Raw genomic sequence first — 19,082 nt, 5'->3', positions numbered from 1 at the left:
GTCTGCCGGCTTTCAGGTGTTTAATTTCGCTGTTTGCCTTCCTTCCACTTTGCTGCGTACTAAGGAGTTGTCTGATGACAGAATGTGGCTGGAGGCCAAACTGTGGGAACTCCCTCACAGCGTCCTCAGTGATTACCTCTGTTTCCCACATACACACGCATGCTATGGCAAAGAAGCTATTGTCACTAAGACACACTGAACACATTATCTGAGAGGATGGTCCTTTTTCTTTTTCTTTTTTAAACAGGGTGGAAAAGTGATGAAGGGTTAAGAGAGAAGGAAAGCAGACAAAGCCACGTCATACCCCCTCAGGGCAGATTTGTCATTGTGTAATACAATCTTGTGCACCCCACCCAACTTGATCTCTTTTAAACACACTCACTCATTCTCACTAAAAACACTGCCTAAACAAGCATAGCAACAACATTAGTATCTATGCAACAAAGCCCAAAATACTTTTTTTCTCTTTAACTTTTTTATCACCTCATTAAATATGTGTGATCACCTACGGTGAGAAAATTGCAGTGATTATACAAGAAGTTATTAATCATCATAATTGTCAATGCATTTCTTTGCATGTTAATTGCAACCTCTGACATAATGGTAATAATTAAAGCCTAGTTTTAAGTGTTTGATTTGTTAAAAGATTCGAACAAATTGGAGTGCAGCATATTACAGATTTGAAAAATGATTAAATTAATGTAATTTAATCTGATGTGTAGTTTATTTTCTTTTTGCTTAAGGGAGGGTAGTCCGATTCATTTTTTTTTTTTTTTTTTGGGAGAGTAGGAGGGTCCTAGATTCTAATTTAATTTAATTGTTTTCTTGCGAGATTTACTGTAAAAATATTTTAAAAGGTAGAATAAATACTTCAAAAATACTTTTCAAAAACATGCTGTTAAACGTAAGGTTCGGCACCTCCCAACGCTAATAATTTCCAAACAGTCCCCCGAAGTACGAAGTGATTTGTTATGCTTTAAATGTATTGTGTTGGCTCGCCCACATAATTATCTGTGAAGGTCGATATTAATACACTGATACAGACATTTGCAGCACATTCCTTAACTCATACCAGAGAGTCTCTGCTGCACCTTGCTTTGAAGATTAACTCTAACGTTAAGCGCTAATTACAGGCTGACTCACTGTACCTAATAGGTCTGTAAAGGTAGATAAATGAGTATTGTCCTTTATAACAACATTCCCTCACCAGGTGGGTGAGGCCTACATACACACTAACCTCACAGGGCGAGGCTCAGCCACATTCTCATGTCAGTGCATAGACCAAAGATGCTGCTTTACAGAGTTGTCAAACTGATGATGTGGCTTTTATTAAGAACAAAATCAACACATACAGTACAGCAGATCATCAGCCGCCTCAGATGTAGTTGTGACAAAACAAGGGCTGAAATAAAGTTGTTGAGCAGCAAGGTTATGCTTTAAAAATAGCTAATTTCCAGGGACATGACATCTTAGGTCAGTTTAGCTTTTTGACCTGTGATGAAAACGTCGATGTGCACAGCTGGGACTGCAGATGTGTCTCCTTCTAGTGGGTAGATAGAGACTGCAGCTGCACAGTCTCGCAGGATTCAATTCATTTCCAATTCACTCTGTTCAGGAAGTTTCTTAAAACTCAAATACAACAAATGTTTTGACATCTCAAAAATGGATATCTGGCTTAAGGAACTCAGCCGGCTCTGTTATCAGCATATAACGTTTACATTTTGAAAAAACTGATTTGAAAGAGGATTGACTTTCACTTCAGCCTGTTTGTGCGGCGATTAATGCTTCAACAGTCTCTGTCTGAAGTACAGTTCAAGCATCAACATGGACATCGATGTGTTGAGGACATAAGAGTTAAACATAACCTAAAAGAAAATCATATAAATATTTCATCATGTAACATTTATCATGCAGGCAGCACCAGTCACATCTGTAGCTTGTCTGTAATGTGTCAGTTAGACAGTGAGTCCATCTTGATCTCACTAACAGTTTTTACAGTTTGTTTGATGAATATAAAGAACCGTCCTCCTAAAATCAGAATTAAGCAAATTGCCTTTATGCAAATCTATAGTTATAACTGCTGAATGTATTATGCAAATATACAAATGTTGATTGCAGCCAACGACTTTGGGTCCTCTGCACTTTCCTCACTTAAATGCCAGGTCTGCTGCGCAGGGGTCAAGGGTCAACGTCTCAGAGCTCCGTCATCAGGAGGGCTCTTAGGATCTTCTCTCTGTCCAACCTTATTTCCTCTCCGCTACAAACACAGAAAGATACAAACCTCATGTCGTAATAAGTTCATAGATTTATCTCTGCACAATTGTGCCTGTTTTCATTCTCGTTTATGTAACCAGGTCATGTGTCTTAACCACCATGATGTCCCCCAAAAGCTTACTATAGATCGCTGGAGGAAGGTTTTAGCAAATACAAACGTGTCCCAGAGAACATGGAGAATTGAGGTGTGTTACCTGTCATTATGGGCAGCGAGGTAAGGGGCCAGGCGAGGAATGGAGCTATGGTAATAAGAAGGGGAGAGGTGGGGAGAAGGCGAAGGACAGCATGGACTACCCAGCTCCAGTGCTGGCATATTATCCATCTGGAATACACATTAATGTGCGCGCGCACACACACACACACACACACACACACGTTTATTTATGCTACAAGTTACTGAGAGGCTGAATTGACCCCCATAAATCGAGTGCAGTGCATGCTACAAACGTCCATTCTTAATGGATATCCATAGTCAGTGTTTTAACTACAGCCACCAGACTCCATTGACAAAAACAGTATTTTTATCAGCAAAACACAGGAGTTGCTGGTCTACCGATGTCTCGATTGGTTAGTTTGTCTGTGTTGTGTGACTTTGATGTTTTAAAGAGTTGTTTCGCATTCACCAAAGTCACACAATAACACAAACAAACTAACCGATCGAGGCAGCTGTAGACCAGCAACCTCTGTATTCTGTGAGTTAAATTACTTCTTTTTCCAATGGAGTCTGGTGGCTTTGATGAGAACATCGATAAAGTCTTCAGTTTCCCTGTCAGAAAGGACCATTTGATATTGACTATGGATAAGCTTCATACAACCCCACTTCAAAACATCCAACTGATCCCTTTAAGGTGTGTGTGAGAGTGTGTGTTACCTGTGGGTATATGGACGGCTGTATCTGTTTGTCCAATGAGCTGGTAGATCCTGACTTTCCTGTACTCTGGGAGGAGATCGCTGCAAGTGCTTCTGGGAGATCATTTTCATCTTCATGGTTACTGTATGGTTGATAAATTGAGTGAATGACTTACACGACCTGTTGGTTGATCTGAATAAAAACTTAATTTTTAAAGAACGGAGATGGCGTTGCTTTTGCTTCAAGTACTCTATGGAGCATGGAGGTGATGTGTACTCACAAACTGAACTGTCTGACCAGTCGTTTTCTGCGGTTGGTGCTTGTATTGGATTTTGGCTGCAGCCTCTCCGGCGTGGGGTTGCGGTCTTGCCCATGTGTCGTCTTGTCTGCAGTCAGACTGGATGCAGCCGAGTCTTGGGACGAGCTCTGATACCTGAGGACCAGAGTCATCATCACACGGAGAGTTAATCTTCAACACACGTGTGCAGAAACATGTGTAAGCATGTAAAGATAGGATAAGGGCACATGCCTGTCAATGAGGGTCTCGTTTAAGTTCTTCCCTCTCGGCGTCGTTGGAGCTTCCTTCTTCATTGTGGAGGAGAAGAGGATACTGCCGTTAGTTACATTGCACAAGGCTTAGAGGGTTAGGTGGAAGTCTGCTTCAGTACTCACCCTGAAGGCTGCCTCCATCTGGGCCTTGAGGATGTTACACTTGAGATGATCAGGGAGCATCGCTGGGGAGGCAGGAGGGTGCAGAGACTTTTCAGACAGCTGCTTCTCCTCTCCCTGGCAGGGGAACAGGGAGGGAGGTAAAGAAACTTTGGATCCTATTGTGAGCAGAATGAGACAACAGTGTGTAGGGAAAGTATCTGACCTTGTTGTCCATGTTGACCTGCAGTGAAGGCCAGGGGGGAGAATCACTGTCTGACTCCAAAGCTTTGAGGAGAGACTGAGAGATGTCCAACTCATCTACAGGGCAGGGAGGAGCTCGACGTTCTAATGCACACATAGTTTAATGAGGAGACGCTCTATAGGCTACATTATTATTTGTTATTTTATAGACATCCTTTGGTTCTTAAGCATGAACAGGCTCATGTTGTTACTGAGGGAATGCCTGAAGAAGTTAGTGTCCAAGTAGTTTATTGTAATAATGTGGCACATTTTGTGGATATAAACAGAACTAATTAAAAGTGTTAGTAAAGAAAGGAGGAGAAAAAAACGTATGTTTATGTTTGTAGTGCTCAAAGCGTCACTATGAAAAGATTTTTCCAATTTTGTTTCACCTTGAGTCTTAAAACTGACAATTAAACATTACATCAAGTTATAATAATAAGTATCTCCACTGTATTGTGTTGATGGCATCGAAGCAGTGGATATTTCAAAACCAAAACTGTTCATTCAACTTTATTAATCCACGAAGGCAATTTGATTTTGAGCAGGTAAAAACTGACAGGACACAAGCAAAGTAGATGTTTAGAACTATGTTGGGCTGATGGTGCATAATGAATACTAATAATAATAATCTGCATGGCTAGATACCACTGTGGTTAAAGGATATATTCACAATGTTTCATGTATGTCTTAAAATCAAAGTCAGATATCAATATGAAAAATAAAAGAGTTTTCGCTTGCTGTAATTATTCCTCCTGTTCGTACTGGCCAATAATAGATCCCTTTATAATACACTTTCAAAATATGAGATGGGGGCCGAAAAATGTTGTCAGTCCGCGCAAAACTATATTCCAGCATTTATCTGAAGCTAATTGGAGGCATCAGCAGATAGATTTGTCTTCCAAAGTTACAGCCTTTTTCGTACAAAATCTATCCTCATAGAGGTTAGGTATGGTTTGTGTGTGATTCAGATGCTGACCGACATACAGCGATGAACATGAAAAGAGCATCAGGTCTCGATATATCGCAGATTGGACAGCTCTCCCTCAATCTGAGAGTACTCACTGTTCTTGGTGTGTGTGTGGCAGAGCGTGTCGTGGCTGTGTGTGTGGCGACCGTGATGGTGGTGGATCTTGCCAGAATATGAAGTCTCATTCTCTTCCACGCTGGACTGATGGTCTGAAGCAGGACGGCTCAGAGGGAAACTGAAGACGACATGTGCAATCAAAACCATTTTCTTTTGGTAATATTTAAATAATCATCATTATCTGACTTCTAATCATTCCAACTTCATGAATCAAGATTTCAAAATAATTGTTTTCAACAAACACCATGTGGGATGTGGGAAAAGACAGTATATTAGTGTTAAAAGTGGGTTTGAAACAATGAAGGACAGATCTTTGCACATTTTTCCAATTATAAACATTTTGTTTATTTGAAAAGCAATATGGCAACATCCCTAAAGGCATCAAGTGATTCGAGTAAACGTTACAGAGTAAAAGTCAACACGCTATAACAGCAAAACACTTGGTTGATTCAGCAAATTTATAACCTGCTAACAATGTAAAGTGTATTCAAAAACCTCTCTTTGAAAGCACAACACCACATATGCAGGAATATAGTTCATGCTTCTATTTCACACTGAACTATAACTACACATTTTAAAGCAGCTTAATCCCTAAACCAGCGTACAGAGTGTGCTTAACGCGACCCCTTCCACCTGTTGAGAATGACCTCATTCAGCACCTGCATCACTTTAATTACTCAAATTAAAGTGGTTTTGATACATTAGTTGTCGTAAGATGTTTAAGGCATGAAGATAGATTTAAACTTCAAGGCAGATTTGTGATCTTGCAGTAAACCTATTGAGGGATTAAAATACCAACCATGACATGAAAAAACAAACAAAGCGAGCCACAAAGCTATTAATCCCGGTCCTATCTTAATTTTATTTGTGTTCTGGTGTATTTTAGACTATATCAAAGTCTGACGCTTTAGATCTGTATATGAATGGGGAGAGGAGAGTGTCGTGTTTTAGAAATATAAGAACCATGTTGATGAGATACTCTGAGCCTTAGTATTGTAAAAAATAAATAATAATAGTGCAACCAGAAGAATTTATATCCATGGATTTCGTCACTTTCTTCTATCTATTTATCTATCTATCTATCTATCTATTTATCTACTTTGACAGGATAATAATGCTCCAATTTGTCACCATAATTTGGGGGCTTTGAGATCTGTAAAAAGGAAGTATCATGTTACCATTGAGTCAACTTGTTTGCAAAAGTGTGCAGAATTAGCTATTAGCAGTTCCCGCTTGCGATGTACTCATGGATATACAGACAACTATCACTGCATTTCTTTGACACTGAAGGAAACTTAAAATGTGATGATTCTCAGGCAAATTCTGGAGTTTCGCTGAGATATTGAAATCCATGGAAAGTCTACCTCGCACTGAATCTAAAGATGTATCATATCTCATTTTATCGTATCATGTCTGTGTGTTCAGATTTGAGTTATGACCCCAAGGAGTACATTTTTTTTACACATATTGCAACAAAAGGTGGTCAGCGATCAGTTTTAAAGTGCCATAATTGTCTCCATCAGCTGCGTGTCACAGTGGACCGAACTAAAACAACTAACTTCCTGTTGTTTTTCAAACACCGGTATGCACCTGTCCTTTTCCCCTCACACAATATCTTTGCCTCACATCTCTCCCTCTGCACCTTTTTGGGATATTTTATGAAGATGTAACACACGAGGGGATGTGACAACAGATGATGTTAGAGGTGATGAAGATGATGGAGACGACTTTTTTCCATTGAGTCCATCAACAGCGTTTCTCACTCTGGGACGCCAGTCTGTGTGATTCTTAGTGTTAAGAGTCTGGGTTGGAAACAGATTCCCAGTTCAAACTGAGGTCAAAGTGCCGTCATGACCTTATCCCTGTAAACCACACTGATGGATCCTGGGAAAGTGCCGCTGGTTCGCTCAGGAACGGGAGGATGATTGGACACGGGACTTGCAGACTCGACAGAAGGCCTGAACGTGGCAGAGAGATGGAGATGGAGACACACACACACACACACACACACACACACACACACACGTGAGGTTTATGGGTGACATGAAGTGTGGAACGTGAGATGAGTGACTTAGTCTAAATATAGAAACTTGCCCTCTTGTCACTTTCAAATGAAGGACCCTTGAGATTGACTCACATCTTCTTCCTGAAGCAACTAAACAACCACATCCTCGACTCGGGTATCTCTAAACCCTGCTCTCTGTGTCCTCTGCGGTCGGTTGTCTTACCTGTGTGGTGGCGTGTGTCCGGAGGGCTGCAAGTAAACTGGAGGCGTGAGAGACGGGTGGGGCCGGTGCCACGGTTCGTGGCCAATAGGAATGTTGTGCTGGTACTGGAGGGTAGGAGAGAAAACAGATTGAAGAGACGCTGAAATGAAATGTTGTCACAGGAGCGAGGCCAGATCAGTGGCTGCTGCATGTGTGTGTGTATTAAAGTAGGCTATCTGAGGTCACTCACTTGATGCAGGCTGGGATCAGGGCTAGCGTGAGAGCTGGAAAAATAGAAACAATAATCACTGATAGCAGATTAAGAACCCAATTTTTTGTTTTTGTTTTGAACAAGCACAGTATCTTCAAAAGGTGTAGAAAAACCTACATTGTGAAGACCATTTTACTTCATTTTACAAAGGGCTATTTTAGTGTTAAGATTATCCAGGATGTTATGTGGATTAAGGTCAAGGTTAGAGGATAAGGAATGAATGTAATAAATGGAATGCCCTCACAAGTACACAAATATGAATGTGCATGTGTGTATCGTGTATATTTGTGGGTGATTCTGTGTATTTTACCTGATATGTGATGGCTTGGCAGGGGAAATGGCAGCTGACAGAGAGAGAGACTTGATGTTTGTCACTTTATCTTCATTTATCTGAACTTTTGTCTGTTTTCAGTCCAGACTCTTTGCATACATGTTGTCACTCTGAAGCTCAGCTGTTACAAAAACTTGAATCTTCAATCGTTTCTGTATTGCAGGGCTGAGCTAATGCTCCAAATCCAATAAATAAAAAGTGCGTGAAAGTAAATACAGTTTGCACCTGATCAATCATGTATGAAACATCATTTGCTTGTGAAGCTACTGTAGCTCACAGAAGGTGGGACGTATGGAGGAGTACTGCAGGTGTTTTTGACAAAGTAGAAAGGTGACAACCCGGCTTAAGAATAAGGAGCATAGAGCGTTTTTTAAGTTTTTGTTGAATTAGAAAACCCTTGGGCGGGGTGACAATTCTACAGGCTGAAGTTCTGAGATAATAAAGTCAGTCAGTCAATCTGTCAGTCATTAACGTTTGCATGTGCTGATAAGACTCACCTTTGCCCAGTGACTGCGTGCGGGAGGGGTATCTCTTGCTCGGCCTTCTCTCGAATGTGCTGGCTCTCCTCATTCTGCCTCCATGAGTGGCCTGATACTCTGTCTTACCACTGAGACAAACACATTGGGGAGGGAGGTGAACAGTATAGAAGCTGTTACTATACAGTAACTTCTGGGGAATTAAATCTAAAACAATTCATTCTTACTTAAAGGATAAAAAAAAGTTTTTACAATTTAGGCAGTTATTATTGTGCTATTATCAGGAACACGGTCTTCTTTTGAAATCATTGCTCTGAGTTTGAGAGGTTTAATGGAAAAGCACAAGTAAAATAAATTACATTTATAAAACTTAAAACTAAAATTTAACATGAAACCAGGGTTACAGTCATTCATATGAAGAAATGTGCATGATGTTTGCATATATTTCTATTTAATTGACTTGAAATGTATTTTCTTCAGCACAATCAATTGCTTACTACCGTAATTGTAATCATAGTATTACTCATAAACTGGCTAAAAACAAAACTCTCCAGATGATTATTATACTTGATTACATTACACGCTACAGGAGTTCCTGTTTGTCTTCCACCACCTGTAGCTTGAGTGTTTAATCCATGGCCTCCAATATAAAACAGACTTCACAATGCTTCGTTCAGCCACTCCAACATGTGACAGGAAGTGCTCTTCAAGTGTGAGAATGTTCTTTGACCGTCTCTGATAATAATCAGAAGAAAACAAACAATGCAAAGGGAATATCTCAGTCACCATAGGAACAGGTCCATGTAACCATAGATACACTGTAACCATAGATACAAAGGCTCTTTTTTAATGTGACACACTATTCCCTGTATGCTGGTGCTAGTGCTGGCCACAAGTACCTGAGCCAACTTGTGTTATCTGTCTTCAGTGCAGTTTTAGGAGTCAATAATACACTTTATGAGCATAAAGAGCAGGTGTGACCTACCTGAATCTGAAGCGAGACCCGAGTCGCGTGAAGTCGCTGCGGCTGTCCTTGCCTGTGGTTGGTTGGCGTAGCCGGAAGAAGGCGTGGCTCTCCACGGCGCACTTCCACAGGTGTTTGCAGCTCTTGGAGCTGGCCAGCTGGAACATAAACGTGTGCTCTTGCTCCCGACCCTGCAGAGTCAGAAAACAAACAAATATTGTTAGCCACCTTGTGTGTATGTGAGCCTGTACTGGTTTGTATGCAGGGTGTGCATTTATGACGGGATACAGACCTCATCGTCGTCCTCCACCACGACCAACGTGAGTCGACTCTTTTTAAAGTCCAGCCGGGTGATTTTGGGCCTGAATAACACACAGAGACACACATGGACAACAAAACAAAAGGACTCTACATTAGTACTTCTCTGGTGCCCTTGAGCAAGGCACCGGACATCCCCCTTCCCCCCTCACTCCCATTGCTCTCCAGGCGCTGTCCTATGAGCTGCCCACTGCTCCTAGTAGTAGACTCCTGGTACTAGGATGGGTTAAAAGCAGAGAACAAATGTCACTGTGTGTGCTGTGTGCCGTGTGCTGTGTGCTGTGTGCTCTGCACGTGTGACCGTTAAAAAGAGGGTTTCATCTCTCCAAATCTTAAATCTTAAATCTTAAATCTACCTCAGATTTGAGTTTTATTTAAGCAGGATGAGATGATTAGATCATTGTTCTCAAACACTTTGAAACCATGTCCACCTTCAACAGGTATACATATTCACACCAATATTAAGTGAATTTATATCCAGTAGATGATTTCTCAATCACTAAAAAAAGAAATCTATGGCTGATGCTGTAATGAATATTTTCTATTGAAGATTCATATTGTTAAATGTGATGCGTCTTAATGTGGTGAAACGATACTACAGTAAAATATACAAAAATACATTTTGTTGCACTTTAGTATTTTTCAACTTATTTTCCCATGATTTATGAGGATAACAATTTTCGAAATTCGTCCAGCATCGAGCGAGAGCGCTGCAGCGAAATGGGCCACAATGCAATCGTTCATCGTCAATGTACGTCCACTAAATGTGCTTGTTTTTGTGTCTGACAACTTAATGGAATTGACCCTGCAGAGCAAAAATACTTTGGTATAGTGTTAAACTAAGGCTCATTCAAGTAGAAGGTGTGAATTTAAGAGAGGAATGCCGGCTTTGTCAGAGTTTGTTGTGTTGGAGTACAGAAAGCCTAGCTTAGTGTCATCTCAAATATTTTCAATGCCACGGCTGAATATTTATCTGATTTCTTGGTCAGACTCGGTTAGCACCATTACAACACAGACTGGATCAAGCAAAAGGTAAAGAGAAACATTTCATTCCTCTGTGGGGTCTTTTCCATAATAACTTATAATAAGAAATTGAAGCCTGTCAGCGGCAAAAACAAGCACTTTTAGTGGATGTACACTGCAGCCAGTACTGGACCAATTAAAAAATGTGTTGTCAGTCACTTTGACACAAATACATGGGAAAATAGGGTCCAGGTTAAAAAATACCAAAGTTCCACTTTAAGTCAACCCAGGGTGCACCCACAGCACCCACTTTGGGAACCACTGGTTTAGAGATTCATTTGGTGTACTTACCAAAAGAAAAGGCCAATTTTGTTGGAGCCTTCAAATACTAAGATGCCAGTAGGAGTGAGACCTAGTGCATATTCTCCTCCATCTCTGCCCTGAAGACACACAACACACAACACACACACACACACACACACACAAACACACACACACACACACACACACACACACACACACCTTTAGTTGTCAAACACACCAGTAATGTAGTGACACTTGTGATAGTAAAATACACTCACACACCTTGACAAAGTGCATATCTACTCCGTAAAGTTCCAGCCACTTGCATTTGTTGAGAAAAGAAATCTCTGCTTCTGATGGACTCTCTCCCCTGAGGATTAAACCAAAACAGTTGAGTTTTAACAATAAAAATATCACTTTGTCCGTCACCTCACCTCTGACACTGTGTGACAACTCGCTCTGAAAAAACACATCTATCAATAACGCCACCTACTGCATGACCTCCACTGGTAGTTTGTGTTAGCTCTGAGGGAGACCGGCTGCGTCCCTGACTGTGAACTCAGTGCGAGTTCGTCCTTGTGTGGCTCAGGCGGTTTGGTGAAGCGCAGCATATGTGTATGTAATCTAATCCGAGATGGGAGCAATCAGACCGCGGCTGGGTTAAATACTGCCCAGAATCAATCAAGACCCTTCAGGGATTAATCCCTTAATCCTTCATACAAACCAGGGAGAGCGAGGCTGAGGCAGAGGGGGAGAGGACGGAGGGAGAGTGAAATTTAGACGTCCTCATCAGTAGAAACTCTGGCGCTGAAAGGCAGCGGCAGAATGACTTCCTTTCCTGCTCAGTGCTCAGCTTTTTGCCCCAGTTGTTTCGTCCAATGAAGAGATAAACTCATTGGATGCTATCCATATGCTTTGACACAGCAAATGTTTTGTGGTAACTAGTGCATGTGTAGAAATATCCTGGATTCTGGTGGTTTTACAAAGTCCCATTTCTTTTTACAACAAGTATGACACTGAATTCATGATAACCTTCAAACTCACCTGAGGTCCAACCACCTGCTAAAGATGTCCGCCTCCATGGGCTCGCTCTGTTTGGGAGTGAAACGAAACTCAGACACCAGCTCAGGAGAGTGCTCCAAGGGATCGCAGTCTCCCATCTCACCTGGATACGGATGCACACAAAACACACATCAAGTAAAGACACAATTAAGAAATACAGATGTAGGAGAGCAGCAGTATGATTGTTACACTATGTTTTACCATTATTATTAATTGTCACTTGTGGCCACAATGCTGGCTGTTCAGCAAAAGTTACACAGTCTCTCCTATAAAGCGGCATATTTGACACTCAAACTGTTTTCCTTGTTGGTGCATTTAAGGAAGCTTTGACATTTGCTGTCAGGCTTGCAGAAGGGAAGCCTTTTTAAAAGCAAGGAACCACCAAATTCATGTTTTACTTTCACAAAGTACAAAGTACTTTTCCATCTTAGCTTATTGTTTGTCCTGGGTTTGGTTTTCAGATTACACGGATCACAAATGTCTTGCTTTTCTCCAATCATGGACGTCAAAGCAAAGGTGCCACTGAGGAGGAATTCTGTCAAAAATCAATCTAAAAGTCTACTTACTTTGTAAACAATATGCCGCCAGCTCTACTGAGACATCATACGGACATTTCAATCTGACCAGAGAAAAAGAGACACTGGTGATGAGCTGTTTTTAGTGCGAGTGCATTCATAGTGTACATGTTCTCGTGTGTGTGTGTGTGTGTGTGTGTGTGTGTGTGTGTGTGTGTGTGTGTGTGTGTGTGTGTGTGTGTGTGTGTGTGTGTGTGTGTGTCAAGGAGAAGAGGAGCAACCCTTTTCCTAAAATAAGCATCTCTCTGCTGTTCCTGATCTTGAGCTTTATAATAGAGCTGGACTCTGGGGATCTGTGGCCCAGATAGAGTAAGGAGGATGGAGAGGGGCAACACGCTGTCTGAGTGTGTGTTTGTGCATGCACGTTTGCGTTTGTGTGGTGTAAGAAAGCAGGCTCTACCGAACAGAAGTCCCCCCAAACTCTAATGTAGGTGACCTGTGTGTACGCTCCCACAGGTGAGTGTGTTCATACCAGGTTTGAACCAGAAGTCTTCACAGATGAAGAGAAATTACTTGTTTTATATAACTTTATTTTAGGGCGAATGTTTTCTTCTGTTCACAAGACTTTTTCAGAAAGAGTTTTAAACTCATTTAGTCATTTCCTTTTACTCTAACAAGCAGTCAAATCATATTTATCTTCCATTACACTCCAATGAGGTCAACATTTCCTACAGACACAGACGGCCTTTTGTGGCATATTGTTCACCATGTATCAACTTAACCTTTAATCCCTTAGCATTACAGTTTTCTTTTGTTTATCCTCAAGAAGCCTTAAGATTGTTTATGTCGATTGTCTCACAGCATCACATGTATATTCTGTATCAGCTTGTTCCAGCTCTTCTAGAATAAAAATAAATAAAGTTCTGTGGGTTTGAATAATATGTGGTTGCACACCTTGCTTGTGACGACCGACCCACCGGCAGGCTGCTGCCTAACGGGTTAAAGAACGTCTTAAAACAAACATCTGTTACCTGACTGGACCTCCCAATTACCATGTTGATTGTTGAATAATTAGGATCATGATTTCACATTTTATATTTGGGCCTGTAATTTACTTCCAATCCTTATTATTTGTAAGAAGCTACTTGTTCAATAGGTCCAGGAGTAGCCTTACTTATACAGTACCTGGTTAACCCATCCTCTCCCGTTTGTCTCTCGACTCACTGAGAACTAGAGGTATATGTGTTTATACATGTATATCTGTCTCCGGGTGTATTATACTGTAATGTTCACCCTTTTTTGCATTATTTTTTGCGGCTGTGGCTCAGGAGGAAGAGCGGTCATCCACCAGTCAGAAGGTCGGTGGTTCGATCCCCAGCCCCTTGCAGTCAGCATGTCGAAGTGTCCTTGGGCAAGATACTGAACCCCAAATTTCTTGTGTGAGCGTGTGTGTATGGTTATCACTACTGACGAGCTGATGTGCACCTTGTATATTAACCTCTGACTCTGTGTGGGAGAATGGGTGAATGCTGACATTGTAAAGCGCTTTGAGTGATCGTAAAAGATTGGAAAAGCACTATATAAAAGCAGTCAATTAAAAAAAATTACAAAAGGAACTTACTTGGCAGACAGAATATCTTGTCGAAGCTGCAACACGAACAGATACCTGTTGGTGTGGGGGGAAAAAACAACAACACACAGAGTGAGAGGATCAATCGAAACAAGAGCATAAATCAGTGGATGCATCGCAGGTTTTTCCTCATCTCTGACACATCATGTGTTTGAACAAGTCTCCGTCCATTTGGCCTCAATTTGAATCTGCACACAGCAGCAAAGTAATTAGCCCCACGTCCCCTTTGGACCTCCGCACTGGGCTCCTGAGAAAACCATGTGTGTTCATGTGTCTGTGTGTGTGTGTGTGTGTGTGAGTGTGTGAGAGTGTGAGTCCGATTTGTGAGATTTTTACCTTGTAAATTCCTCACGCAGGTTATTTGGCTCCGAAGAGTAAAACTTCACTCTGAAGAACAGTCTGAATGGAGGCCCGTCTAAAAGACATAAAGAGAGCGCAAAGCATTAAAAAAGGCTGTATGTGTGTGTGTAGCCGTGTGTGTGTGTGTGTGTGTGTGTGTGTGTGTGTGTGTTAGAAAGAGGTAGAGAGAGCCAGTAGTACTTTATTAATTAAATCTCATGATTTATTTGATCCATTTGTATCTCTCATACAGGCCATCAATCTTTATTCAACCATATTTCTTTGTAACCTTTCGTTCCCGTTTCACTTCAACATCGATCAGACTTTCCTTTCGGCTGCTGAACTACAAAAGGACCGGCGGGCAAATAGGACAACACAAGTCTCTGCTGTAACATTCATCCTCCGTTACAAGCTAGAGAGCAAACAGGAGTACAGTTTGTAATGCACATGCTAATCACCATGTCAACATTGGTTAATACGCCACCTGCTCCCCACTTACCTGCTTACGCATGCACATACAGCACAATGCACATTTTCCAGCACACACACGAACACACAACTCAAGTAGAAAAAACAGTCTGAGTGGAACATACCTCGGATCTGTTTCTTTATAAGCTTGGACATATCCAGCCAGTGCTAGAAGAAAGAAAAGAATAAGAAGGTGAAAATAAGTGATATCAGCTTGTTACATAAGTAACTTGTTAACTCCAGCGAGGAGGTAATGTCTTCGGTTCTGTTTGTTGGTTTGGAGGCCTTCGCTCTCCGAGTGTCCTTCAAGTTTCTTACCGAGACTTGTTCTGTGTCCATGAACTGCAATCCAAAGTAGTCCGTCTCCACCAGATCTATGTGATACATGATCTGGTTGAAAAGGTCCTGGCCGTTGGACTTACTCTACAAAAGAAAAACAAAGAGTAAAATATTTCCAGCTGAGCTTTGTGTGTGTTTATTCGTGTCTCTTCTGCTGCAGTAACCTTATCTTCTCTAAATAAATTGAGTCTTAAAACATGAGTTTCACCATTTGTGTGGCAATTTGGCCACTTAAGACAGTGGTGTCCATAACAGGAGCAACATGATTTAAGGTGAATGTGAAAGTGACAGTGTGTGTGTGCATGTGTGTCAAAAAGAGAAGTCCTTATTCAGGTTTTTGTCAATAACACACACACACACACACACAGCCAACGACACAAGTCGCTGCACTGAAGCATAAAACAAAACTAGCAGATGTGCCGCATCGGCCAGCATGAAGATCTAACCCCATTCTGAACCATATAACCCACAGCGGGTGTGTAGGAAGATGACAGCCTTGTACTTTGGATCCTGATAGCAAGTCTAAACTTACTGTTGAGGGTATGACTGTGTGAGGAAGTCAGTGGTATTAAAGGATTGGGGGCGTAAAAAAAGAAACCGCTCTTGCTCATTCGTCAGCATGAGAGGCTGATTGAAATCTTGTCAAATGGGTGCTCATGCAGTGGCAACAATGTTCCACACACTGGGGAATATCTTACCGTTCTTGTTCCACCTTGTGTTTTGTCTGCATTGAGCCTGAAGTGACAGGCTAATAAGCTTTAATAGGCGAGTTTCAGCTCTTTTCAGCGAACCTGCCATGAACAAACTTGTTCCAACACACCTGTGACTAAGTTGCCAGCTTGACAAGCCCTGTGTCATTGTGTTTAGCTGGAACGCCTCTGCATACGCTGTGGTTTTGTGATAGTTTTAATCTCCCTAACAGAAATACTTTGTACCCTAATAACCCACTATACACCTTCTAAGTGTTTCAGAGGTGACGCATGAACACAGCAGCTTCGGTGACACATGCAACCTTCAAAATGAAAACATCTTACGAGAAGCCACTTACGCACGAATGCCCACACACTCGCTCATCATCCCACCTACCCCTCTCACACTTGTAGCACTCGTCTGTCCCCACAGTGGTAAATCAGATCAGGGAGCCGGGGAATAGAGGGGGATGGATGGAAAACAACAGAAGAAGAAGAAGAAGAAGAAGAAGAAGAAGAAGAAGAAGAAGAAGAAGAAGAAGAAGAAGAAGAGGCAGAGTGCGAAGAGTAAGACTGTGAGCAAGGGAGCAGGCCACAGAGGGAGTGTAAAAGAAGATTAGGAGGGAAGATGGCACAAGAGGGGGGGGGGGGCGGGGGAGTCAGAGGGAGAGCGGAGATTGCTTGAGGAAGATCAGAGAGCAAATAGACAGAGCGAGAAGACGAAGGAAGATGTTGTAAAAGAGCAAACAGGAGGGGGCAGCTTCAGGTCTGTGTTAGGCAGATTTCCCTGCAGTCAGAAATGAGGAAGTATTGTGATGAATTGTCTGATATTAACAGCATCTACACCTCTCACCGTACAGGAGGAAGTTGTAACTTGGGATGCAACTTCCAGTGATTTACTTTATGGTTTGCTTTGTTTGTAATTGTTTAGCCCAATTATTGTCAAAAACATGGTCAAACAAAAGACGCAAACTATTTCTCAGACCCAGAGGTGAGATATTCAAGTTTCTCATTTTGTTTGGCAATTAAAAACCTGAAAGTATTCAATTTAGGGTGATATAGAACTGAGAAAGTAACTCATCCTCACAATTAGAGAAGGTGTTTGGGGCTTTTCTGCTTGAATGAAAATGAAAATGAAAATAGTCAATAGTCAACATAGCTTTTGATAGTTCTGCCAATCCACTAATCATCTAAAACTAAACTAATAGTTTGAGCCTTAAAGGGGCAATAGACAGGTTTTTGTTGCTTTTACTTATCATTAAGAAGTAAATGTTGATTGCACAATGTAATGGCTATAGAATAATGACACCATCTGTGTTTAGATGTTCCCTATGAGCCTCTCTTTCATTATGCAAATCTGTCTGCCACCAGGTAAGATTTCCAGGAAAAAGGCTTGATTTACGGCACAAAGGAAGTGCGTCAACCGCCAATGTAAGTTCTTTGCAGTAACTATCCCAAGTAGAGGTTATGGCGGACGATGGAACAACCAACGCAACTGTGGAAAACAAAATGCAATGTGTGTGTCCTGTGTTGTTGGTAGTCTCTGAGGAAAATGGAAAGCGATGTGTTTGTCATTGAGACCGCGGCGCCACCAATTATACCACTCGGAAACGTGAGGGGAGGGAAAGGTTGTCTATTTCAACTTTACTTTGAGCTACATGTCTGCCAGATGAATGGGGAAATAAAAAGTAGCAAAATGAGAAAAGAACTAACTTTTACATATTCCCTGACCAGGAGTCTGCTCAATTCAAAACTTTTACTAGGCTACACTAAAAATAAAGTTGTAATTATTCAGCACAATCTGAGTAGCAGTTTCACCTCAGATTTTAATTTTTAAAAAGTTGAAAGTAAACAGACAACAATCCTGACTCCAGCACAGTAACACTGTCCCTCACTTTTGCACGGGACCACCATCAACCTCAACAAGGTCCTCACGGGTCCTCACGGGTCCCCGGGCCGCACTTTGACACACTGACCTAGGCTACCACTTAGTCCTGCGACATGCACTGTGTTTACACACTCTGCCGACCAGCGTAAACACATCGAGCCGCTGTCAGCACACCGGACAGGCTTCAGCGCACTCACAGGCAAATCCACATTGACATCCGAGCCGTCCAGCAGCAGGACGCGGCAGGTGATGGTCGTCCTCGCCGTCCCGGCCGCCGGGATGTGAACCGCCGCTCCCCCGCTGACCACGGCAGGTGCGTGTACGACCTGCTGCTGATGGGCCAGGAGCAGGGGGTTCCCGGTCACCCCTCCTCCTTCCCCTTTACAGTCCCGCTCATCCCTCTCTCTCGTCTGGAAGCGGCTCCGGGAGCGGCGGCTGAACGTCCGGCGCAGAAAGCCCATCATTTTCCTGATCCACAAGGTGAGGAGGTCCGTGTTGTGTCCGGGAAAACTGTTCCACACAAAAGGCGCTGAAGCCGGGGTCCTGCTGCTTCTGCTGCTGCTGCCGCCGCCTCCTCCTCGTCCTCCCCGGGGCGAGGAGTCACTTAGCAGGCACGGAGGAGACTTCAGGGCTGCCGATCAGTCCTCGGGCTGGATGTCGGCACCATCGGGGGAATCCAGCCGCATACTAATGAAACTAACACAGATCGACCACCGAGGCGCCAACCAGTTGATTTCCAATCATTCGGCCCGGTGTGAACGACAGGACTCAGTCACGGAAATAAAAGCAGCCCTCCTCCTCCCCTTGTCCTGTCCTCTCCCGTGCACCTGCCTCCTGCTTTGCTCGCTGTTGCGCACCGACTCTAAAATCCCGGAGAAATCCCGACCGAGTCACACGGGGCCGGGGAGGGGGGAGGAAAGTCTTATCACCTCTGCACCGGAACCCGGTGATTTGTTGTTGCTTATTCCCACCGGCGAACCGAAACTACCTCGCAGGTAAAAGTCAACCAACGAAACTGGACAAACAGTGTGTTCTGCGCCTGCGTAAAAACACAGCAAAGAACAAACTTCTGCTCCTCCAGACTGGCCGACCCATCAGCACCGGTGAACCAGCGCCACCTGTCTGTCACGGGTCTGCCTGGCGGGGGAATAGTTCATTAGTGGTTCCCAAGGTGGGGTCCAAGGTGCCTCAAGGGTCGTCAAAAGGTTTCCTTGAGG

At 42.6% G+C, this 19,082-nt stretch overlaps 1 protein-coding gene across 2 annotated transcripts; it reads right to left on the bottom strand.

The window, feature by feature from the left end:
* Window positions 1-1,294: 1,294 nt before the first annotated feature.
* Window positions 1,295-19,021, bottom strand: epb41l4b (erythrocyte membrane protein band 4.1 like 4B). 2 transcript variants are annotated; one of them, XM_029452367.1, is made up of 23 exons: window positions 18,063-19,021; window positions 15,268-15,372; window positions 15,075-15,117; window positions 14,479-14,557; window positions 14,134-14,178; window positions 12,564-12,616; window positions 11,980-12,100; window positions 11,218-11,305; window positions 10,984-11,072; window positions 9,644-9,713; window positions 9,373-9,542; window positions 8,409-8,518; window positions 7,891-7,924; window positions 7,560-7,593; window positions 7,331-7,434; window positions 5,081-5,220; window positions 3,999-4,120; window positions 3,797-3,910; window positions 3,654-3,709; window positions 3,405-3,557; window positions 3,146-3,266; window positions 2,469-2,596; window positions 1,295-2,257 (listed from the first exon to the last, which is right to left on the bottom strand). In XM_029452367.1, exons 1-23 carry the CDS (start codon window positions 18,327-18,329, stop codon window positions 2,194-2,196), a joined length of 2,310 nt encoding a protein of 769 aa, XP_029308227.1. In that variant the 5' UTR covers window positions 18,330-19,021; the 3' UTR covers window positions 1,295-2,193. The 2 variants fall into 2 exon arrangements, with proteins under 2 accessions (XP_029308227.1, XP_029308228.1); XM_029452368.1 differs by lacking the exon at window positions 3,999-4,120 and having other exon boundaries at window positions 3,797-3,951; window positions 18,063-19,020.
* Between the last annotated feature and the right edge of the window lie 61 nt (window positions 19,022-19,082).

This window comes from Cottoperca gobio, chromosome 16, assembly GCF_900634415.1.
Source record: "Cottoperca gobio chromosome 16, fCotGob3.1, whole genome shotgun sequence".
Taxonomy (NCBI): Eukaryota; Metazoa; Chordata; class Actinopteri; order Perciformes; family Bovichtidae; genus Cottoperca; species Cottoperca gobio.
The sequence above is the reverse complement of the archived record's forward strand: the minus strand, read 5'-3'. Positions and strand labels throughout refer to the sequence as shown.

Coding starts and splice junctions, on each gene's coding strand:
- epb41l4b (XM_029452367.1), bottom strand. CDS start 18,329: ATGATGGGCTTTCTGCGCCGGACGTTCAGCCGCCGCTCCCGGAGCCGC. Junction 12,617..14,133: donor CAAGATATTCTGTCTGCCAA/GTAAGTTCCTTT, acceptor TTCTCTGGTCAG/ATTGAAATGTCCGTATGATG. Junction 3,710..3,796: donor AGATGGAGGCAGCCTTCAGG/GTGAGTACTGAA, acceptor TCCACAATGAAG/AAGGAAGCTCCAACGACGCC.